This window comes from Callospermophilus lateralis, chromosome 8 (genome assembly GCF_048772815.1).
Source record: "Callospermophilus lateralis isolate mCalLat2 chromosome 8, mCalLat2.hap1, whole genome shotgun sequence".
NCBI classification, from domain to species: domain Eukaryota; kingdom Metazoa; phylum Chordata; class Mammalia; order Rodentia; family Sciuridae; genus Callospermophilus; species Callospermophilus lateralis.
Window position 1 is genome coordinate 124,196,720 of NC_135312.1, and position 24,891 is coordinate 124,221,610.

The 24,891-nt window shown below is 44.6% G+C and overlaps 1 protein-coding gene across 1 annotated transcript in view; it reads left to right on the forward strand.

Moving 5' to 3' along the window:
* Nucleotides 1–1,769: 1,769 nt before the first annotated feature.
* Nucleotides 1,770–24,891, forward strand: part of Setd7 (SET domain containing 7, histone lysine methyltransferase) — a 48,787-nt gene continuing 25,665 nt past the window's right edge. Inside the window, exons 1-3 of the mRNA XM_076864336.2 lie at nt 1,770–2,197; nt 10,704–10,833; nt 23,901–24,102. Of these exons, the coding sequence (XP_076720451.1) occupies nt 2,158–2,197; nt 10,704–10,833; nt 23,901–24,102 (372 nt within the window). The 5' untranslated portion in view covers nt 1,770–2,157. The remainder of the gene's footprint in view (nt 2,198–10,703; nt 10,834–23,900; nt 24,103–24,891) is intronic.

Genomic DNA, 24,891 nt, shown 5'->3' on the forward strand with positions numbered 1-24,891 from the left:
CTGGAGGACTTTATGGAGGTCAGCCCTCAGCAGAAAGATTTCAGGGAGGTCTAACTAAGCTGGAAAAACTCAGAAGGGTCTAACCTGAGCCAGAGGACCCCAGAGTGGTCCAGCCTAAGTTAAAGGTCCTCAGAATAGCCAAACCTAAACCCCCAGGAAGCTTTAAAGTACAGTCTGAGCCTCTAGCAGTCAGGAGGAGGAACTCAGGTATGCAGGGGTTGGCTTTGCAGTTAGTGTCCTAGCTCCTGCATCAGGATTCACCCCTCTTTCCAAAAGTCAAAGAGGGCTGAGAAGCCTGGGGCAGTGGCACAGGGCTACAGTCCCAGCTACTGTGGAGCCTGAGGCAGGAAGATTTTAAGTTCGAGGCCAGCCTGGGCAACTCAGTGAGACCCCGGTTCAAAATTAAACAAAACTACTTTAAGGGCTGGGGGGATAGCTCAGTGGTACAGCACCCAGCATGCCTGAGGTCCTGGGTTCTACCTCCACTACTCCCCCCCCAAAAAAAAAGCCGAGGTGGGAGGGGGGAATTTGAGGCCCTAAAATTCCTGGCAGTTGATGGGGTTAATATCCCTAGCATTGTTCTCTTTTTCACTGAGGAAAAATTGAATTAAAAAAAAAAAAAAAAAAGAGCCAGCAATACTCATTTAAAAACAAAAACAAAAAACTGGCATTCAAACACCGAGCCCAAAAAAGGAGTGGTCTCCTGGGTGATGGAAGTACTTCGAAATCTCTAAAGCCTCGTTCATTGTTCAGAAAACAAAATGGAACAACTTTCCTCGCTCCCCGCCTCACCCGCTTCCTCTCCGTGCAGTAGCTGTTCTTGGCAGATGCCCAAAGCGGCACCCGGTAATTCCACGGAACATTGTGTACATTTGCATCCATTTAACCCGCTATTTACTGCCGCCCTTTACCGCCACCTGTAAGAGGCAGCACCATAATGACACTGTGGATAAGTGGCTGGGCCGTGAAGTGGGTGCCCAGCGGTTTTCTCCACTCGAAGGCGCCTGAATCGGTGAAGTAGTTGGCACTTGGAGAAGCAGGGACAGCTGGGGACAGCACACGTACAGGACGGGAAGCGCGAGAAGGAGGCGCGCCAGACGGAGGGTCCTTCCTCGTTAGCTCCGCTCGGCGGCTCCTTTTCCATGACTACAACCGCGAGGAGGAATCTGCCCAGCCCTCGGTGCGGCTAGTTTCCTGCCTGATACAGAGCCTGCCGCCGTGGGTCTTCGAGGCGTTTCTGAATCACCCCAGGGCCTGACGCTCCGCAGGAAGGTGGATCCTGGGGGCCCGGGGGTGGGACCCGCCGTCCGGCTAATCCAGGCGGGATGACACCCCCTGGAGTCTCGGAAACCAGCTCGCGGGTGCGATGCGGGGCCGTGCGGGCACCTGCGCTCTGGTGCCTGCCGCACTGTGCAGCTCCGGTGGCACACCGGGTGAAGCGGGGGCGAGGGCGAGAGGAAGTCGAGGCGCCGGGGCGGCAGCAAGGCTTCCTGGGCTTCCCGTGAGCTTTGGAGGTTGTCCCGAAGTGCGGGGAGGGAGGGGCACTGCACTGCGGAGTTCCAAGTTGCGGGAGACCCCCCAGAGGGCGGGTACCCTGCGGTCCTGAGTGCACGTGAGAAGCCCCGAGCTGCCAGGGCCGTGTGGCACTCTCGGAGCGCGCAAAGTCGCGCAAAAGCAAAAGATAAACGCCGAGGGGCCCCGGGACCGGCTGGCCGGGGCACGGAGTCAGCGCGGCCCCGGAGCGCCTTTCGTTTTAAGGAGCCTTACTTCTGGGAAGGGACAGGGAACTGTCAATCAGCGAGGGAGGGAGCGCACCGGCGCTGGGTGATGTCAGCGGATCAGCTGCTCGATAACAAAGAGGGGGTATCACAGGAGAAAGTTGCAGCGGCGGCGGCCACCGCGGCACCCCAGAGCCTCGAAGGCCAGGGGCAAGTGGGCGAAGGGAGGGGGGACGGCTGCTGCGGCAGCAGCTGAAGGCCGAGGAATTGAAAGGGCTGTAGGGGGAGGCAGTGCGAGCCAGCCCCGACTGCTCCTCCTCTTCCTCCTCCTCCTCCAAACTCGCAGGGCTCAGCCCCTGCGCTCGCTCAGCCACCGGGAGCACCCGGAGGGACAGGAGGCAGCCGCGCGGCCCCGAGCTGGGCAGGGTCCCCGGCCGCCATGGATAGCGACGACGAGATGGTGGAGGAGGCAGTGGAAGGTACCAGCATTTCTCCGGGACCGGGGAGGACACTCCTAGGGCCCAGAGCGGCGAAGGAGTAACGGGCTACGACCTGCGCGGTGCCGGGCCCCGCGGCAGCCACTGTCCCCTACGCGGGTGGCGGGCTGCCCTGATCGGGCGGGGGCCGGACAGCTACGGCCACGCTGCCGGGAGCTCACCGTTCGCGGCGGGGCGCAGGCCGGGAATGGGGCTCACTGGGCCGGGGGCCCTGGGAATGCACGGTGGCTTCATCCCGCCCGGCCACAGCCTGCATCCTCCCTTGGAGTTGCTAACCTGCCCTGCACTCTGGCCTTTCCCCGCGCGGGGATGGAGGGGAGGGGACCCTGGAGGTCAGCGACCTGGTTGTCCCCGCGGAGCAGCCCCCCAGTGCAGTTTGGGCAACCTTGATTCCCTCTCCGGCCAACAGCCCTTTGCTTCCGTTTGCCGCTGCGCCCCGCGGCCACCGCGGCCGCCACCGGGTGGGTCCCCCAGCGCCGCGCACCGGGCCGAACCTGGCACGTGGCGGCAGCGGCGGCTCCTCCAAAAGGATGAAATCATTGCTGGGTACTGGACCACGCTTCCGACCCCGGGCTCGATCGTGAGAGGTCGGGGAGGCGGGTGGCCCTCCCTTCTGCCTCCCCGAGCGAACTCTGTCAAGCCCCCCTCCCCCTTCCTGCTTCCGAGCCGGGGTGTCGCCGCCGCCGCCACGCTGTGCGGGCGCGCCGCAAACCCCGACCGAAATTGCTGGGTGACACTTAACTTTCTGAATTCCTTGCAGTTGGCTGTGGGTGATATCACCACCGCGGTGTCGTGTTTCTCCGCCCCTTCTCTTCTGGCGCCCCTCCCCCGACTTTCCTTGCCACTTTGTTTTGCTGAGTTTCTCCACCTCTTTTTTGCTAGTTCTGAAAAACGCTGTGGGGACGTTATACAATCTCGTTGTTTGTGTCATCAGATGTTATGATTTTGTAACACTGAATACTGGAAAATACTCTTTAGCGTATTTATTCGATTCTACCCTAAACCGTGCGTCGTGATGTTTTGCAATGTTGTGTGTGGTATTGTTCCAGAATATTTTAAACAGCATCCCAGCAAATAATTTTTAGCTATTGGTTGATTCTGGTTTCTATCTAATTTGTATAAACAAATTCTCACAAACAGTTAAAAACTAAAGTGGCAACCCTTTACAAATGCATAAGGATGCATGGTCAGTGCTACAGTAGGAAAAATCAAATTTTATGATTTCATAAACATAATTCCTATTGCAGTGCTCTTGAAGGAGATTAATCAGAGTGATATTTATGAATTCTCCAAAAGGTATTCAGTCTGATGTAAATATTAAAACTTATTATTTTTTCATCTAGATTCAAAGCCAATTAGTATGCTTTTTAACTTTAGAAAATTTTCACAATGTTGTGAACTCAGAGCTATTACCCCTTAAGTAAACTTAATGTTGGAACTTAGTGGGATCCAAAGGCATTGATTGAGTTGGTCCACAAGTCTTTGAATTAAGTTACTGACTTCTTCTGCCTCTGTCATGGGGGGAAAAAATGCTCTTCTCAAATTAGGGCTTGTTAGGGTTTACTCTTATTCCTCAAAGTTTACTTTTACTTTTTACTTGTAAAAACCCTGATCACAGATTAAGCCTCCTTCCCCTGTGGTCCTGGGGGCCCTTTGCAGAATGTTAAGGAGGCTTTCAAAATGTATCTGTGTTGTTTTTGAGATAATCTCCTGGATTAGAAGCAGGGAAATTTCCTTTTATCTCGGGGAAGGCAGTTATACAAGTTGAGCATATACATTATTGTCCTAAATCAGAACACTCCTGAGAGCAAGAGTGGGCACTATTAATAATTATGCTGGGACAACTGGCTTAAACCTTGACTATCTTGGGCAATCTGGGACATACACTCAGTGGCACCTAGCACTAGACAATTAGATTAACTTTAAATTTTTTAATTTTTAATTTATTTTTTTTTCCTATGGTGCTAGGGATCAAACCCAGTGCCTGCTATGTAAATATTCTATCACTGAGCTACATTCCCAGTCCTAGAATAACTTTTGATCTTTAAAAGTCCTTAGAGAAGCCAGGTGTGGTGGTGTATGCCTGAAGTCCCAGCTGCTCTGGGAACTGAGGCGGGATCACTTGACAGTTCTAGGCCAGCCTGAGCCACCTGGTGAGTCCCTGACTCAATAAAATAAAATAAATAAATAATAATGAGTCGTCAGGCTCAAATTTGCAGGATGTCTAAAGCTGTGTTTGTGCTCCTGGCAAATTGTACCCTTGGGCCTTTCTCAGCAATTGCTGGCCTTTTTAGTGCTTGTGCAGTGGTCTCTGCTTAACATCTAACACAGGTATATGATATAAACTGTTTATGACCTTTTCCCAAAGAGAAGCTAGTCTGAATATCTTGGTGTTCAAGTGCCAACTAATCTACCTCTCTCATAAACACAGCCTCTCTGCTCATAAGTTCATTGTCTTAGCTATTATTATCGTTGCTATAATTGTTTAGTTTTTATTATGTGGAAGTTCTGTGCTTAGTGTTTTGCACATATTATCCATTCAGTCTTATGAGACAGGTACAAATATTCTAATTTTGCTGAGAAGGGGAAATGAGACATAGAGAAGAACTAATTCAAGGACATTTAGCAAGGGGGAGAGACAGGCTGGACTTCCCCTCCACTATACCAAACTCTCTCCCCCAAATATTTTTACATTTTTGATCTGTCAGTCAACTATATGAAGTACTTGGGTGTTTGAGTTGAGAAACAGCTAAATATTATGTCAACATCGTTCTTTATCAGAATAACTCTTCAGAGGTTTTTCTGTCAGAGTTCCTTGTCTCAGAATAATGCATCTGGGAAAGATAATTTCATTTCAGCCTCTGCCACAGGAATTCTTTCTCCTCTCCCCTCCCCCATTAAAGTGTACCCTGGGGGAGAAACTGATCTCTTGAGGACTTGAGTTTAAATGTCTTGTGCATCATATACAATTTGGATCTCTATCCGGGTAGAATGGTAACCTAGTGAAGTTCTAAACTCAGAGTGAATGAACTCCCAGAGGGGAAATGGGGGTGTCAGGAGGGAGCATTCTTTGCACCTCTGCCTGCCCTGCTCCTTTGGGTAAACAACAAGCTCTGAGACCCGGGGGCTGCACCTGAGCTCTCTCTGTGGCTTTTTATTTTTATTTTAAAATTTTTATTATTATGACTTTCGAGACAGGGGTCTTGCTATGTTGCCCGGGCTGGCCTCGATCTCTGGGGCTCAAGTGATTCTCTTGCCGCAGCCTCTGCATTAGCTGAGATGAGGTGCATGTCACTGCACCTTGTTCTCACTGTGGCTTTTTAAAACATGAAAAGTCTAGTTTGTTCAGTGAAGAGTGATGTTTAGCTTTCATGTGTTAGTTTTCATCAGGGGCTTTGGAAACATTTATTTTTCTATTTCTTTGTCCACCCATAGATGGAAAGAAAATGAATACAATGTAGTCCCTATTAGCAGTTTAACATTGTAGCATGTCTACATAGATGGATCTCAGTGGTTGAGAGGAAGTAACAATTACTTGCAGCTTAGGGAAGTAGAGGGGGAAAGATTTCCCCCAAAGAGGTGGCACAGAGTTGAGTTGAGAGGGAAACTTTGAAAGCAAAGACATCCCACATGGAACTACTGGGGCCCATCCAGAGAATCATTTTGTGGGATCTGCTGTAATACTGGGCTTAGAAGGAGAGAAGTGGAGGGTGCCTGAGGGAGGGGAGCCTGGGTCACAGGACCAAAGGATGACAGCTGGAGGCCATAGGCGCTACGGGGATCCTTTGGAGCTCTGCTCTGGACAGTGGTAAGCAGGGGCACTGGGAGGGGCTGAATGGGCAGCTGAACGTCACCTCATAGGCCCCTTGCAATGGTTCAAGTGTGTGGTTATGAAACAGGAAAAAAACAGGAAGTCCTGGAAACACCTAGGAGACACCAAGGAAAATTGCTCAAAAGGGGGAAAGAGCAGAATCCCCAGAACAGTGTTCCCCTACCCAACGCCCTCAAAACAGTAATATTTTTATTAACAGGCCACCCAATAGCCTGTCCTGGCTTCTGTAATGAGACTGCCCACGCTGTGTTCCTAGGACAAACGCATGCTCAGTGTACTGGTAGCACCCTCTCCCTGTGGGCCACGTGCTGAAATTATGACCCTCACAACTAACAGTTGAGCTCTTGCAGTGAATTGCCCTTAAAAATCAAATTATATTTTTAACAGCCTGTGTGAGTGTATCATCAGGAAGGCTTTTTTTTTTTTTTTTTTTTTGCATTATTATTAGAATAAGCTTGGCTTTTATTATTACTACTTTTGGAGGGCTGTGCAAAACCAACAGTGTGTGGAAGGGTCTCTTGTTTTGAGGAAACCCACACTGCACTCCCAGATCCCTTGTGAGCCTGAGGCAGTCAACAGCAGAGTCTGATCTGGAGGGAATTTCCTTTGCTGAGACAAACATTGCTGGCAGAGTAGAGGCCTGGCTTCTATCAGGTTCAGGGGAAAAGAAACTCATTCAAAAGTAACTCAAGGGGAAATAATTAACTTTCTATCCATTCAGTAGATAATGATCTTTAGAACAAAATGAAAAAGTAGACTTGTGAAATTGTTGCTTTTTCTTTTCCTTTCTCTAATGCCTATAAATATTTAAAATCATGCTGCAGATAGATATATGGTGGATTGGCTGGGGCAGCATTAAAAACACAGAGCAGTCATTCAAGTTAATTTCCCTGTCCTCTGGGCCTGGTGCTCACCCTCTGTGTAGTGGAAACTGGCCTGGAAGGCTGTTGGCTGACCTGGCACATTCTGCAGACTGACCTCAATCACAGCTGGGAGGACCAGGGCTTCTCTTTGAGTTAGGTAACACTGGCAAGGGACAGGAATTGACAACCTGGACATGCTGTTGAAAATCTCTGCAGTTCTAGGAGGATTACCTTCTCTACCAGGGCCTTGGACGCGCCTATCTTTCGTAGTGACACCTTGTTCTATAGCAGCCAGGAAGAAAGAGTGCTCAATGCTCCTCCCAAGAGAAGAGGAATTGTTGGCCTTGGGGGAAGGGCTTGCAGCATTCATAGACAAGTCATGTGTCATTGATGTCCTCAGCGGAAATAGGTGGAAATCTAGAAGATTGTTTTGAGGTTTAAAGTGACAACAGGAAGCACTTGACCCAGTGGGTTCTTCTTCTGTTTATCAACATCCTACTTCATTAAATTGACTCTTCGTAAGACTAGAGGTGGGGTACAAGGGTACAGAATTCGCTTGGCACACACAAGGCTCTGGGTTCCATCTCCCACACTGCAAAAATTAGCTAAATAAGACTATCACTGACATGACAAAATATCATAAATCATATTGTCTAAAGGACATTTGAAATGAAATCATGCTGGAATCTCTCATAGAACTAATGCTAAAAGGAAATGGAGGGGCATAGATGTTCCCTGTGTTTATTTGTTTGGAAAAGTCTTTGTTGTTATTGTCTTGGTTGTTTTCTAGATGTAAAGTTCTACTGCTCAGAAAAATCCCCTAAGCTATTAAATATTCGGGGTGGAAGTCTTGAATGATCACAGCCTCTAATTTCTAATGCGATTAGTTGATCACATCCTGACGATATGAAAAAAAAACAAAACAAAACACATAGCCAGTCAAGTGGAGCATCCCTGAGCAGGACTTGTGGGTGCACACCTGTCATCCCGGCTACTCCAGAAGCTGAGGCAGGAGGATTCCAAGTTCCAGACCAGCCTCAGCACCTTAGAGAGGCCCTGTCTCAAAATAAAAAGGGTTGGGGATGTAGTTCAGTGGTAAAGCACTTGCCTAGCACCTTGCCTAAACATGTAGCAGTATATTTAGCTACACATTGGGTTCATCCCTAGTACTGTGAAAAGAAGAAGAAGAAAAAAGAAATAAAGAAAAGAAGGAGGAGGGGAAGGGGGAAGGGTAGAGGAAGGAGAAAGAGACCCCAGTGTGCTCTGAGAGATTTCAGAACTCCCCCACCAGCAACATAAAAACCTTAAGAATGACAGGGAAGGGTCACGTACCCATGCACCTTCTTCTAGAATCACAAGGTCACCTGAGAAATGGCCATCATTCAGTAGGTCCCTCTCTCTCTCCTACGAGATTAAAAGGATGATGGGTCTCCTCTCCACTGGCCTGTTGAAAGGCACTAACACAGGCATCCCTCGTGGAGCAGGGCTGAGCCTCTGGTCATCTCACCTGGGATCAGTGCTGACCTCTATGCGCTTTTTGGTGTGTTGTCTGACATCTTCCATTTCCCTAATAGTTCAGTTCCATTGCTGAGGGTGAACCGTGAGCACTTTATTCAGAAATAGGATAGGCTAGAGGGAAAGCAGGGTGCTGCATTTACATTGGAATTGGTGTTCATGTTTATCATAATATTTCTCTTGATCTAAAGTGAAATAACAGATTTATCAACATTGACTGTGTAAAAGTGTGAAATGTGTGAACTGTTTTCTATGAAAAAAAAGCATTTTCAACAAATTAGTAAATATCTCATATGAGGCTAACCTGATTATTCTGAACTTTATACCTAATTCAAATTAAATTTATAGGAACTTTAGTGGCTAAATTTAATTTGATCCCAACAACATTTTCATTAAAAAAAATCATTTTTTTATGAAAAGAAAAAAGTAAACAATCTGTTTCAGTGAGAAAAATGTCATCAGTAGATATTTAGAAAACACTATCCACATATTTCATATGACTCAAGGGTCGTGTATCATTGGTTTTTATATAAAAAGAAAGCACTTATGACCTAGTTTCCTCCTGACAATTGATTTCCTGGCCCTGGTGGGAAAAGGATATGTTAAGAGGAAAGGGACTATCTTGATTGTCATGTATTTAAGTAGTCATGTCTTACTGGACACGTTCAGCGAGACCCATTTTATGTGGAGTCAGATGTAGCAATAATATATTGATCTGTTGGCTGTTATTTTATCCTTCTGTAATCAGTAACAGAACTAAGGAGCATTTTAATTCTTTGTAATATTCTTAATTTTTTTTTTTCTTTTGTGGTGCTGGGAATCAAATCCAGGACCTCACGAATGCTAGAACAACCATCTACCAGTGAGCTGCAGCCCAGCCTGATAATATTCTTTTATCATGCTAGAAGAAATTATTTTAGGAGATGAAAACATTCCTTGTGGTGGTTTGGTATGTTTTCTCCTGTCTGTGCGCCATCTGGAAGCCACATTTTAGTATTTAATGTCCTGTGCTGCACACGGTGTGTAATGTCTCTATTCCTTTTCCATCCGTGACCCTGGTTGTTAACCCGGAAAAAGCCAGTAGAGTAATGACTGCCCTTATTTTTCACCCAGCTCTGCAAAATCAGTTTGCCAGAATGAGTGGGGAGACCCCATGAGGTGGTCCCTGGGGTTTGTGAAATATGTAGATAGTAATAAAGAACTGAAACGTGGACTGCAAACATATACATTAGAATAGACGGCCTGGGATCCAGGAAGAGCCAGCAATTGAAAGATCTGGGTAATGACTACTGCTGAGGTTCAAGATCACTAGTGAAATGGCTTTGTGGACACTTCTGCCTCCATTTAGAATAAAAACCCTCTGACACACAGTGGTAGGGGGTATGTGACAAGGTTGTTGCTAAACATTCAAAGCTGAATGATTTTGCAAAATAAAACAGGTTATGCTCAAGTTTGAGCTTAGAAGGACTGTCAGCCAGTCATGTGTGGTGGTGGCACATACCTGTAATCCCAGTGACTCTGGAGGCTGAGGCAAGAGGACTGCAAGTTCAAGGCCAGCCTCAGCAATTTAGCAAGGTCCTCAACAATTTAGCAAGACCCTATCTCAAAATAGAAAATGAAATGTGCTGGGGATGTGGATCAATGGTAGAGCACCTCTGGGTTCAATCCTCAATACCCAATAAATAAATAAAAGTAAAATTAAAAAAAAAGGACTCTCAACCAATGAGGCTGTGTATGGATAGCAGGGCAGTTTTAGAGACATGACTCTCTTTCTTGTTATCTGAGCATAACATGTAAACTTGGGGGGGTCTCAGAATGGCTGTAGTCCTCCACATCATAAAACAGAATGATATATAAAATCATACTGGGTACTTTAAAAACTCAAGAATTGGATAATTTATTGCAAAGATAATGTATCTAGCGATACACTCTAACAATGACTCTGAACCACATTTCAGTTAAGCACAGAGTTTCTTTTCAAACGTGAGAAGTTCTAGTGGGGGGGATAGATGGTACATTGTAGCTAGCACTGCAGATCTTATTGATAATACCCCTCAGTCCCACATGAGATCTGAAATGTGGCCAAGTCCCTGTAAACCTGTCAGTTCACAAGTGTCCATGATCCAGTCGAGCGAGATGAGAAAGCTTTGCATGTTTGACCACCTGGTGCCGAGGTAGGGGTCCTTGGGCAACCCCAGGACTTGCCTGGCAGCATCCGGGCTGACAGTGGTGCGGAGCCCAAACTCTGTTAAGCTTTGCCTTGTGGTTCTTTCCACAGGACACCTGGATGACGATGGATTGCCGCATGGGTTCTGCACAGTCACCTACTCCTCCACCGACAGATTTGAGGGCAACTTTGTTCATGGAGAAAAGAACGGACGTGGGAAGTTCTTCTTCTTTGATGGCAGGTAGCACTCACTGTTTTGTTTTTGGTTTTGGAGGGAACTAAACTATTTCACATGAAGGAATGATACAAATGAAAGAATTCCAGTGGAAATTTTTGTACAACTTATACAAAAGGTAAAAAGGTAACCCCAATATGTATGTGCTGCTTTGGTGGCTGAGATGTGACCCCGGTGGTATCGGGAAGTCACCGTCAGGTGTGCAAAGCCCATGATGGACCTGTCTAGGTGATACTCTGCCCTGCCAGATTCAGGGGCCCCCATCTTGCACAAGTTCATTCATTACATGGTCACCCAGTTCTCTGATGGATCTCACCTGATCATTCAAGTACTGTGATGCATCTCAGTGAGGTCACACAAGTGCGGGTCACTTCTGTTGGTGGCCAGTTTGGGCAATTCCAGCAGAGACTGATTCCATTTCTTCCAAGTGTAATGTGCACACCTGCCTTCAGCCTACTCTGTCAGCAGTTGTGGTTTCTCAATTCCGCTGCCTGGGTGACTCCTTAGCTTCATCCTTTCCTTACATTCCCTCCCCTGACGAGGTTGCTGAAGAATACATCTGGCAAAACCCATCAAAGCCACATCATCTCGGTCCAAGAAGTAAGACAATTAGGTAGACAGTGGGGTACAGAGCTCTAGACTCACCGCACGCTAGATGCCTGCCTTTGGGATAATTGGTCCTTCTATGTGATCCCGTCACACTGATGTCTGTGCTAGTATTTTCCATGTTTACCTGTAGTCACTTTCACTTGCACCACCTGGACAAGGTATCTCACATCTCTTCTTGCCTCCTTTCATAAGGATGCCACGTGGCAGAGGCTGTTTGCCCTCCTGTGATGGCCGGGTGTGACTGGAGGACTTTCCTCTTTGAGGGAAAGATAGGGTTCCATGGGCCCCCCTCTTCAGCAAGGTCTCCTTCCATGTCAGCTTCAGAAGCCGGGAATTTCTCAAGCAGTTAAAGAAATCTGGAGCCATGGAAGGGCCAACGTTATCAGACCCGTCGAGTGGGAAATACAGAAAAGACTTCACTAAGGTCACAGGAGCGTGTGGGTGATGGCACCCTTTACTACACCCCTGGCATTGGTGATGCGCCAGCACTTTCTAAACTTGAGGAAAGGGGATGTCTAGCTGGCAGCTGAAAGGTGATCACAGACACTGGCATGCCACCACAGACCTTTTTGTGAAATGCAGTGGGTTGATTCCAGAGATGACAATTGTTCCTCCATTCTCTGATATAAGAAAGTGAGGAAAGCAATGAGAATTGACCATAGGACTTTTGTGAAGTTTTATTTCAGGAATTGCGGATTTGGCTCAGTGCCTGGCAAGCATAAGGCCCTGAGTTCCATTCTAGGCAGTGGAGAAAAAAAGTTTCATTTTAATGACTAATACCACCCTTTCCTTTCCTATTGTCCCCAACTCCTCACCCCACGTGATATTTATCAGAATTCTGCTTTCACACTGTCAATGGAAAACTGGCCTGGTAGCTCTCTTCTCTTCTTTCATCCTAATGGGAATGCCTACTGGAGACCTGGTCAAGGTGCTGGTCTCCCACGTGCCCGGCAATCTGTCCAGAGAGCAGCTTTTCCCACCCATTTCCACTGCAGCTGACGTAAAGTTCTTTTTCTTGACAGTCCCATTTTACCTTATACTGCAAGCATTCTCCTCTCTCTGCAACCACTTACATGAATGCCTTCTTTCGGCGGCTCCATATCCAAGGACAGAGATTTCCGTGGGACAGATTCTGTGTCTATAACATCTCTTATGCTCCATAGCACTTTCCCTTGATTTGATACTAAAACCATAACCGTAATAGAGTCCTTGCTGAGTAGGGAGCTGAAAGACAAAAAAGTGTGGAATTCACCCAAAACACACCTCCCCCAGGCTTCCCCAAACTTCTGATAGTTTGATAATTATAACCAGTGACTGAAAACAGCCCAACAGATTTGGTTAAAGTTGGTAATTTGGTGTTGGTTACCTTCTTGCCTCACAGATCTGATAAACAAAAGTACTGATGGTCCAGACCCAGTTTCTGAACCAGAATGCCGAGAACGAGCAGGATGTAGCTCCCGGTTTGCTGAGCAAGGCCTGAGCCTTCATGAAGACCAGGCCCCATGAGCTCCAGTCACTGACCCAGGGCCACACACATGCAGAAGTCTGTGTGTGTGTGTCATGACATGAAAACTTCAAAGCTCGGGGTCAGGTGGAAGCCCAGACCCTCCAGCTAGAAATAAATTCATTGACTCTTTTTTTTCTTTTCAAGGCTTCCATTCACTAATTTCCATACCTACCACTCAAGTATTGCCAGTTAGGGTGGTGCATGCCTAGAATCCCAGCCACCTGGGAGGCTGAGGCAGGAGGATTTCAAGTTCAAAGCCAGCCTCAACAATTTAGTAAGACCCTAAGCAACTCAGCAAGACCCTGTCTTTAGATAAAATATTTTTTTAAAAGGGCTGGAGATGTGGCTCAGTGGTTAAGAACCCCTGGGTTCAATCCCTGGTACCAAAAAAAAAACAAAAAAACAAAAAACAGTATATTGTTGACAAGGATGTCGGGGGGGGGGGGGCGGGGGCTGGTTAGTCTTCAGAGAGGCCAGGGCCAATACCCCGGGTAAGAGGGTGGTTATTGCACATGAGAATCTATGCAGGGACAGGCCCTCAGAAGGTCACTGTCATCCTTCATAATCCCAATACATGTCTTGATGTGAAATGTCTAAGAGAATTTTCTGCAAAAATTAGTGAGCATCTTATGACTGAAACAAAGGCTGTGGAATCTATTGGGTATAGTTTTGGTGGGGTGTGGCACACAGGATGCATTTATTTCTACAGGGGCAGCATCTCTATTTACATTTATCTGTTAATATTTCCTCCCTGTTACCACTCCTGATTATTAGGATCTATGTGTTGTTAAAATTGTGTGGGGGTGGGGGTGGGGCTGGGGTTGTGGCTCAGTTGGTAGAGTGCTTGCTTAGCACATGGGAGGTGCTGGGTTTGTGTCCATTTATTATAATTTTTTTTTAATTAAAGGTCTTGACTGTAGAGTCCCACTTAGTCAGTCAAGGCCTTTAGTCTTGAAATATTCCCTGCAAAAGTCTGAAATCAAGCTTTTGAAGTAAAGGTCAGGAAACAAAAAGTTTTGTTAAAGAAACTTGCTTAAACCTCTAGTGCTGATCTATGATCCCATTAAAGGGTTTCTTTGCAATTGTAGAAACCTGTGTTTGGAAAGCAAGAAGGAAAAACACAAAGTGTAGTAACAGAAGATGCATTTTTAGTCTTATATGAAACCTGAACCCAGATGTGCAATCATGCGAAGGGCTCAAATGAATGTGAAGAAAATTTTAGAATCAACTTTCCCCTTGACATAGAATATAATAAGCCTGATTATTAAGCATCCACATTTACAGGAGAAATGATCTTGTTAAATTTTTAACCAAGTTCCTAGAGAGAAGCAGAATATTTTAAAGGTTAAAAATATAGCAAATGCTTGGTGGATTAAAACTCTTCAGAATCACAGAAATGTACAAAAGGGTTCCTTTTTTTAAACCCCACCCCTACCCCATGTCACCAAGGTGACCACTGTTGACAGAAAAAGTGAGCATCCTTTTTTTTAACATTTATTTTGAGGTGTAGGTGGACACAACACAATGCCTTTATTTTTATGTGGTGCTGAGGACCAAACCCCAGTCCTGCCTGTGCTAGGTGAGCGCTCTACTGCTGAGCCACAATCCCAGCCCCGAGGTGAGCATCTTCAGGGTGCTCAAGGTAAAAACAGAAACAGCTAGCTATCGCTAAATCAGCTGAAAGAAACAGAACGGTCATTGTTCTCCCCTTCCCTACTGTCTCAGCTTCAGAAAGTTTGCAGGTTTGTAGACCATAACCAAGACTTGGTCGTCCCTGTATTTGTGACAAAATGTGCAACAGGAAAGCTAAGTTACTGGAACTGGCTGGTTAAGTTGGAAACCTAGGTTAGACCACTCATCCTTCACCTGACAGTTTATCCCCAGAATGAAGAAGGAATGGGAAAATAAACTAGTTTTTTTTTAATTGTCTTTTAAAACAGCTATTGTTTTCCATTTTACTCTCTCCTTAAAAGAGAGAAGAAGCCAGGTACAGTGGCACACACCTGTAATCCCAGCAACTCAGGGGGCTGAGGCAGGAGGATCACAATTTTGAGGCCAGTCTCAGCAATTTAGGGAAACTCTACCTCAAATTTAAAAAAATAACAAAGAGGGCTGGGGATGTAGCTCAGTGGTAAAGCATTCCTGATCTCAATCACCAGAATCACCAAAAAAACGGGGGGGGGGGGGGGAGAAAGAAAAAGGGAGGGGAGAGAAGAAACTTTTCCTAAAATAAAGTTAATTGGGACTTCTTCTTAATATCATTCTGGTTCTAAGGTAGAGGCACATGTGTGGGAAGGTAAATGGGATCTCGACGCATTGTTTGTGTGGATCTGGAAACTGGCACTAGAGGATTTATGGGAGTACTAAGGGATATTAGGAAAATATCTAATATTTTGATGTGTACATCTCTAATCTTTATAATTCCCCAATTCTGGATGTTTATTATCATGTATTTTTCCTTTAATTGTTCTCACTTCAACCAAGATTTATGGATCTCCAGGCAGAATTTGTCACTGTCCTAGAATGGTAAGAAGAAGGAGGAAGTTCCAGTTTAGATTGGCTTTCTTTTGGGTTTTGGGGTATTAGGGAATTGTTTCTTAGCCTGAGAAAAAGATGAGTTAACTCATTTGCTCATATCTATGTATGTACACGTACACATGTAGATATATGAGTAATATATAAAATAGTTACAAATCTATAATGCATCATGTGTTGTTTGCTGTGTAAACATGATGCTTCTCCTTGACACTTGCCAGTTAGATTTCAAAGTATTAATTACCCCATGACTTCATTCTGTGTCCAAGTCATTTTCTGATGTCACTTGCTACACTGGTGTGTCCAGCCAAGAGAGCTCCTTGTAGTTTATCACTGGCCCCAGTAACCTAAACGAGGATATCTGATGAGCCCCTGAAGTGACACTTCTATGCAGAATTTCTTGTGCTACATTTTAAGAAAGCGTCTGGTCACATTTCAGAGAAAATGGAGTTGGAGTGGACCTCTGAAGTCATGTCTCCCAGCCTCCCACACAAGGCAAAAGTCCTTCATGTTCCTGAGTGTTGTCCAGCTCTTGTAGGACTAGGCTCAGCAAATGTATTCATCTGTATTCTAAAGAACAGTCCGAATTGAGGCAAAAGATTTTGTAACATGCAGCAAGCAAGGAATGGAAAAGAAATAGGTACCTCTGAATATCTGCGCATCCGTTCAGCACTGGGCTCTGCCTTCACAACAATCCGCCATGTTGGTTTCATGATTCCATTTTAAGTATGAAGAAACTAAGACTAAATAACCGTCCCTTGACCACCTAGTTCGTAGGAGCTGGAGCTGAGATTCAACCAAGATGAGGCCCTCTGTCCACTACATGTGTTCCCTCCTCCAACTACTAACAGGGAAATAGCTGGTCTTCACGCCTTCCCTCCACACTCTCATGGGATTCAGGTCACTCAATAGCTATAATTATGAAAAATTCAAAGGAGGCCTGGGGTGAACCCAGTCCTTTTAACAACTTGGTAGGAGCTTGGCAGACTGATGGAAGGTTCTAGCTGGTTGGCCTCCCTAAACTTCAGCTTTCTCATTTGTAAAATGGGAATAAACAAACCTACTTCTCAGAGTTGTTGTGGTTAAATGAGGAAACCCCGAGAACCCTATCAAATGTAGGGCCTCTCCTAGGTGCTCAGAGGAATCGGTGGATGGATGGAGACGATGATCCGTCATCATCGCGGTCACTGTGAGTTGACGATGGTGACTGGGGGAATGGGTTGGGAAAAGCTCGGAGTGCCTGGCGTCCCCTTCTGCTCCTAGTGTCACACGACAGGCAACACAGCAGACTTCTGTGACTCCAAAAGATGTGAAGATGTCTCCCCACCAGCAAGCAAACCGTTCTGTGGCTGGTGTCCTCTCATCCAATTCTGTCCTGATGCTGTCTACACGAGACAGTGTCACACTCCACAAGCGGAGGGCTCCGTCTCCAAGACTGCTCCCACTACATGCCAAGCTCAAGGTCCAGGCGGTTTGACCCGTGCTTCTGACTGATCTGCTGAAATTTGAGGCTTCCACAATCCCATTCCCACGTTCTGTTAGCTTGAGCCACTCAAGGAGACGCTCAGTTTCCCTGGTTCATTAGATAAGATGCTGCAAAGATGCTGCAAAGGGTGCCCATGCAGAAATGCGCAGGGCGAGGCCTGGGGAAGGGGCCTGCGTGGCACCACCAAGCCGTCTTAGAAGTGTAACTTGCCATGTCCGAATCCGGACGCTCTTGGAACCCAATCCTTTGGGGTTTGTGGGGAGATTTCATCGTGGTAATATGATTGCTAACAGCTGGTGGGGAGCCCAGAAAGCCTGTCTCTTCAGATCCTTTCTGGGTCTCTGTGCAGCACTCCTCCCTCCAGGGTATGAACAGGACCCCTCTGGAATGAGGGGGTCTTATGACCTACTCTCAGACAATGGCTGGTGGGAGATTTTCTCTATGGCCAGCTCCTGCACAGAAAGGCAGGGATGATTAGAGAAATTGGAGAAGAGAAATTCTAGTTTCGATAGCCTGCCTGGGAGGGAGTTATAGGTCAGGAAGCATGGCTGAAAACCAAACTATAAATATATCACAGTATCTCAGTGTCTTAATCAGTTTGGGCCTGCTGTAATAAATGCTATCTGAGTGTTTTAGACAACATTCGCCAGCCAAGCGCAGTGGCACACGCCTAGAATCCCAGCGGCTCAAGAGACTGAGGCAGGGGGATCACAAGTTCAAAGCCAGCCTCAGCAACTTAGCAAGGCCCTAAGCAACTCAGTGAGACCCTGTCTCTAAATAAAATACAAAAAGGATTGCGGGTGTGACTCAATGGTTAAGCACCCCTGGGTTCAATCCCTGGTACCAAAAATAAATTAAAAAATAAACAACATTCCCTTTCACAGTCTGGAGGCTGGAAGCCCAAGACCAGGGAGCTGGCTGGTACATGTCTGGTGATGATGCTTCCTGGTTTAGATGGCTTCCTTCTCCTTGTGCTGCCTCCCCATGGTGCAGAGGAGGGAGAGAGGAAGTGGGCTCCCTAATGTCTTTTATAAGGGCACTAAACCCATTCTGGAAGCTTCTGCCTTCATGACCTAAGTGTCTCTCAGAGCCCCACCTCCTGAGCCCATCTTCCTGGGGGTTAGGATTTCAACCCAAATATTGGAGAGTCAGAACTTTTCTTAGGTTTTTTTGTTTGTTTGTTTGTTTGTTTAGTTTTGTGGTTGTTTGTTCTTTGAGAGTAAAGCTAAATTGCACTAATTGCTCCTCAGATATTTTATTGCTGTTTTGAGCTTTTATGATGATCAGATCTTATAGACTCATAGATCTTCAATATGTTTTTTCAGGGTTAAAAACAAACAACAACAAAAAGAAAAATAGAAACACAATATAGCATACATCTAGAAGCACTACAGTGCTTGCTTATCATACTTGTGAAGCATGAAGTTGTTGGTTAGAAATAACTTGGGCTGGGCTGGGGTTGTAGCTCAATGGTAAAGCGCTCGCCTGGCATGTGTGAGGCACTGGGTTCAATCCTCAGCACACATAAAAATAAATAAAGATACGTGTGTTCATCTTCAACTAAATAAATATTTTTTAAAAAGAAAAAGAAATAGCTTAGGCAGAGGGGCAGAGGTTGTGGCTCAGTGGTAGAGCATTCACCTAGCAGATGCAAGATGCTGGGTTTGGTCCTCAGCACCACATTAAAATAAATAAATAAATAAAAAGGTATTATGTCCAACTACAACTAAAAAATAGAAAGAAAGAAAGAGATTGGGCAGAGTTGGGTCTTATTGTTCCTCACTGTTTTGCCATATTTTAAGAGATAATGCATAATGTCACATAAACATAATTCCTAAAACAATGTTTTAATATTAAGAGTCACAATTTAATTTGGTTAAAAATGGAAATTTAAAGTAGAATTATGATTCATTTTTATATTTCCCTCTTGGTTCTCATGTTGCTGTAGTTGACAAAAGGAAGGGAATAGAATTTAGGCCAATGAGGTGGAAAGCAGAAAATCTTCTAGAGCCTCAGACCCTGACAACAAGCTCACACTGTTTAGTCCCTAATGACATTTGCAAATTCAGATACTGCAGGTGATTTTTAAGTGAAAATGCAGTGGTGTCTGTATAAAATGCAAGTGTATCAGATCTCAAGTGCATCTTGCAAACTATTATAAAAAATATTTTTTATGTTAAGTTAGATTTCCTAATTTATTACTGAAAACTTCACTGGAAGTATGAGAGCTTTGATAAACCAGAAATGGTCTGTGCGCATGCAGAGAAAGTAATTTAATTAAAATTGATGTTTTCATTTCCTCTAAACTTTCCAGTTGTTTAATTCAGATGCTGGTGCCAGAAAAATTGAAAGACCTTTTTTTTTTTTTTTTTTTTTTTTTGTAATTTCATAACCTACTGAAAAATCTGCCAAGATGTTGAAAAGGACTTCAAGAAAACACAAGTTAAGAAATTGTGTGTTGTGATCCCATTTTTGTAAAAACAACAAAAACAAAAGGTGGGAAAATGCATGGTACACCCATGAAAAAGTCTCAGATGCTGTGCATAATTGGGCTCAAATCCTGGGTTTCTGCCTTCCACGGCTCAGGGTTCTTGTGTGTGTTTTCTTTGACAGTGAACACATGTTACCTTTTTAACATAAAGAGCCATTTATTCCACCCTTCCCCTTTCAATTGGGTCACTCATAATTTACTGCAAAAAGAGAGGACTCTTTCTTGCTTAAAAAAAAAAAAAAAACTAGAATTGAAGCAGTTTTTAAATTTGACTATCCCAGTGTTTTATAACTGTCTCCTTGCTTTAAACCCAGTTTCTCAGTGGAAAGCTCGCCATCATAGCCTTGAGGTTCTTGTTAAGGATGATCTGCTATGTTTATACGTAAAGGACTTACAACCTAGATAGAGAAAAATAGGACACATTATTTATTTACTTTTTGCAATGCTGGGAACCAAACCCAAGGCCTTGCACAAGCTAAGCAAGCACTCTGCCACTGGGCTACACCCCAGCCCAGGACATGGAGTTTAACCTCAGTAAAGCTTTGGAGTGTTCTAGAATAGTGCCTGACTAAACTGCAATGAGTAATGGTCTGCAGGGCTGCCTGGCCAGGGTAGACTTTGAGGGAAATTAGGGCTCCATGGGGAAGATAAGGAATCTATGTTCATACAGTGATGAGCAGATGCTCTAAAACAACTCTCAGTCCAGTTTCTGCAAGAAAGATTAGAAAGCTACTTCTGTGTACCTACTTTTCAAATATAACCACATTGACATTTTAGTGGCTACAAAATAGCACCATTTTCTCTTAGTTTTTTTTTTCTCTCTCTTTGAATGGAAAAATGCCAGAGGATTGAAAATATTCATTATTATCCCAAGGCATTTATGTTTTGAATGAAGAGAAAGGAAGGAAGGAAGGTGACAGAAAAATTAACTGGTGATTTTTTCCTGAATATGTCCTTTGAGATGCAGAGCTAAAAAGTCAGCTCACTTAGGTTTCAAGGAGGATGAAAGGAAACACACAGTATGAAAGCTAAGGTACATAGAAGTCTGTGAGTATATAATGTAAGCAGAAGATTCTAGAACAGGAGGCAGTAAATGTTTTTTATTCAGGGTGAGAGAGGAACAGGCTTCCTGGGCCACATACCATCTCTGCAACTCCTCAACTCTTCCACCAGGGTCAGAAAGCAGTCACAGGGAGGCAAGAAGGAATGTGCATGGCTGTGTTCACATAAAACTTTATTGACAAAAGCAAGTCATGGGCCACAATTTCCAGCCTTCTCTGGAAGGAAAAGCTGGAAAGAAAGCCTGGTTTTGAAGGCCAATCTAAGGAGCTTTTCCTTCATTTCTTCAATGCCAGAGGATTTCAGAGATTTTTATTTCCTTGGGGAATCCAGTTCGAGTGTGTGACATTCCCTTTTTGTCATAAGATCCCATCCAAGTTACCATAAAAAGTTGCCAAGAAAGCTAAGGATAAGCAGATGCTAAAGAGTCATGCAGTAAGATTACTGTCCAGCACCTTAAGAATTTGCACTGGTGTGTCCAAAGTCAGCTGGATTTAGAGAGGGAAACAGCAGTTTCTTCATTGGCCTTTGGCAAGGAATAGGACAAGCCACTGGATATGGTTATGGGAAAATATATGCAAGTCTATGTTATTACTTAACTGATTTGCAAGATCTGTGCCTTGAAGATTTGGTCTTAAACCTGAGGAATATTGGCAGACTGGTCCTTTGGGGGATAATTGTACCCAAACACACACAGGAACATTTTGAATGTTGCTAAGAATCCAAAGTCCACAGAGTTGCCAAGATGAGCAAATAAAAATCTACCACACATGGTTAAATTGGAATTTCAGATAAACAACAACAACAAAAAAAATTTACTATAATCATGTACTATTTAGTATTTGGGCTGGGCACCATGATGCATGCTTATAGTCCTAGCTACTCAGGAGGCTGAGGTGGCAAGATCATTTGAGCCTAGGCATTCATGAGCAATAGTGTAAGACTATCTAAAAGAAATTTTTAAAATTAAAAATAAATTAATTAAGTTAAAAATTGGTGGTACATACTTAAAGAATTATTTGCTATTTTTCTGAAATTCAAACTTAACCAGGCATTGATATTTTATCTGACAATCCAAAATATGAAGATGAATGATTAAGTTGTTTTTTGAACTGTATATTGCATCAATATGTCAGTTGATTAGTAATCGTTCTCCAAGGTGGTGTTTTTTTTTTTTTCTTTAATTGTGGGAGTCTAATAATGGATGAATCTCATTAATTTCAGCCTCACTGATTTGGAATTTTGATTATTTATGCAACGGCTATGCTAAGTGCATTTTCTTCATGAATTTAGTAAGCCTATTTGTCATTGATAGTGCAAACAAAGCTGAAAGAGAACTATTTATCTCCTTGGGAGGCTACAAATAGTGTAATTACAATGTCATCAGGGGCTATCGCCTGTTAGGCTGTGCTTTTCATTTAATAATTATAGATCATTCTCAGTCATTCATTAAAATGAGACAAGTCTTTACCAAGCAGTCATGGACAGCCACCTCAGTTCCTGTGGCCGCTTTGCATCCCATGTACCCCAGCACCCCATGTGTGCTCATCCTGCCTGGCTCAGGACACGGTGTGTGCCCACCAGGCCGAACAGTCCAGTTGTGTGTTCTGTCTTCATGTTCTCTAGAGCCGCACACAGTGCTTGCTACACAGAAGGCACACTCTAAATGCTCACTGTCTGAGTGAATAAATGAATGAATGAATGAGTGAATATAGTTACACATACTAAAATAATCAGTGAATGAATGTTACATGCATATATTAAAACAATCATGATGTTTTTGTTTCTAAATTTCTCACATTTTAAATTTTAAACATAGTTTGAGCCAGGCACAGTGGCTCATGCCTGTAATCCCAGTTGCAGGAGAATGGTGAGTTCAAAGCCAGCCTCAGCAAAAACGAGGTGCTAAACAACTCAGTGAGACCCTGTCTCTAATGAAAATACAAAATAGGGCTGTGGATGTGGTTCAGTAGTCAAATGTCCCTAGATTCAATCCCTGGTACCAAATAATAATAATTTGAGCTGCTCTTATTCCAAATTTTAGTATATAAAGGAAACATTTGGTAGGGTTAGTTTCATTGCATAGCCTTTGATAGGACACAGAAGTCCTGTTTCTGAACTTCCAAGGGTGTTTTCTGGGGAGAGAGATAAAGGGGTGCTGGTACATCACCACAGCACTGCTCTCCCACCTAGTACCAGGGCTCAGGAGTTATCAGAGACAAGACATCAGCAGGGTGAGCCATGGTCTTCCTTCTTGCCCCCACTGGCCATGATTGTGTGTGTGTGTGTGTGTGTGTGTGTGTGTAGCCCCATACCACCTAAGAATGGCATGACAGGCAGAATGTAGGATAGTGAATCCCATACAGTTTTACTGTGGCCTGAGTGTGTTGAAGGCTATATCATCTGGGTTGTATAGGTGCACTTACGATGTTCACAATAGCAAAATTACATGTGCCTCACCGGGCGTGGTGGCACATGCCTGTAATTCTAGCAGCTCAGGAGGCTGAGGCAGGAGGATCCTGAGTTCAAAGTCAGCCTCAGCAATTTAGCCACTTGCTAAGCAATTCAGTGAGACCCTGTTTCTAAATAAAATACAAAATAGGGCTGGGGATGTGGCTCAGTGGTCAAGTGCCCAAGTTCAATCCCCAGTACAAAAAATATATATATATAAAATATATATATATATTTCTCAGGAGCTGTTCTCATGTCGAGTGATGCATGACTTATGTCTGTGGGTCAAACAAACATACACATATGTCCATACATTTAAATAAATGTTCAGTACCTTCCAAAGAGATACAAGGGGATTACTTGTGTGGATGCCTTTTAAGGTGATCATTGGTGAGCTGCATGTTAGTGATTTGGAGCTTATGTGGGTAGACAGACACACACATATGTAGCCATGCATTCTTAACACACACACACACACACACACACACATTCTAACCTGCATTCAAACACATCCTAACCTGCATTCGCCTTATTGGCTCTCCCTGTAGCCATCGGAAAGAGCTTGAGAACTCCCAGTGAGTTCTGGCCCTCTCTTGAGGGAGATCAACGTGAGTGGTTTATAAGTGGCAAAGGAAATGCCGGAATTTCTCTGGCCCCGTGTGGCTTGGTCTCTAGCCCCAGAAACATATTTAGGTGAGGTCTGTCCTCGGTTCCAACTGTGGCTTTCTTCTTCTCTTTCCTCCAGCCGAGAAAGGATTATGGGAATCCAGACTGGGAGTCATCCTCCCTCCTCACCTCACCCACTTTACCAGGGTTCAGGAGGGTGCCCTGCGCCTGTCGGGCTGGACAGAGCTGGACGTCAGGGCCTCGGGCGGGATCCTGTCTTGGGGAGAGTTGAGCCTGGCTGACTTCCCTCTTTGTCCTCCCCCCCACAGCACCCTGGAGGGGTACTACGTGGACGACGCCCTGCAGGGCCAGGGCGTCTACACTTACGAGGACGGCGGCGTTCTCCAGGGCACCTACGTGGACGGAGAGCTGAACGGCCCAGCGCAGGAGTACGACACGGATGGGCGCCTGATCTTCAAGGGGCAGTACAAAGACAACATTCGCCATGGAGTGTGCTGGATCTACTACCCAGTAAGCCTGAGTCCGCTCCCTGGGGAAGGTGTGGTGCAGTAAGGCAGAAAGCGGGGTGCGCGCTCTGCTCCAACTGGAGACGCTGCAGAACCGAGCAGCCCAGTAGCTGGAGCCCAGAGTCTGGGAGGCCGGGGCATGCTGTGCGCTGCTGACGTAGGCTTAGTCCTGGGAGTTGGTTATTTTTTTAGAGTCATTTTGGGAAAGAATGATTAACTGGGATGAATCAATTTTATCATACCACTAACCAAGTGAAAGATAATATATAGATATAGATAGATATAGATATATACACACACATTGCTTTTAATTCCTTTTGGCATATAGAAAGAGTGATAGGCTATTTCATTGTTCCTATTTATTGTGTTCTCTTTCTCATATGTAAGATTAAATCCAGAGATTTACTTTTTGTTGTTGTTGTTACTACACCATTGTTTACTTTCACAATGTCACTACTTTTGAAGTCGCTTTATAGTTTACATTGCTTGAATTAAGGTGATTTAATTTAACTTGCCTGAGTATTTGGTAATAGTGATAGTTCTGGAATTTATTGGAGCAAGTAGACATGGCAAAACCCATAGTTCAGAATTAATGTTCTAATTTTTGTTCACATTTCAAATATCCCATCTGTTCTTAGTGAGTTTCCAGAAAATATTTCAGAAAATAAACCTTAGGGAATATTTTATTTAATATTTTGTCATATCCAGATGCTTACTCTGAACCCTATCTTCTTACAATTTAAAAATGTTAATAAAAACAAATTATTACATATGTAACGAGAAAAATAGCTCC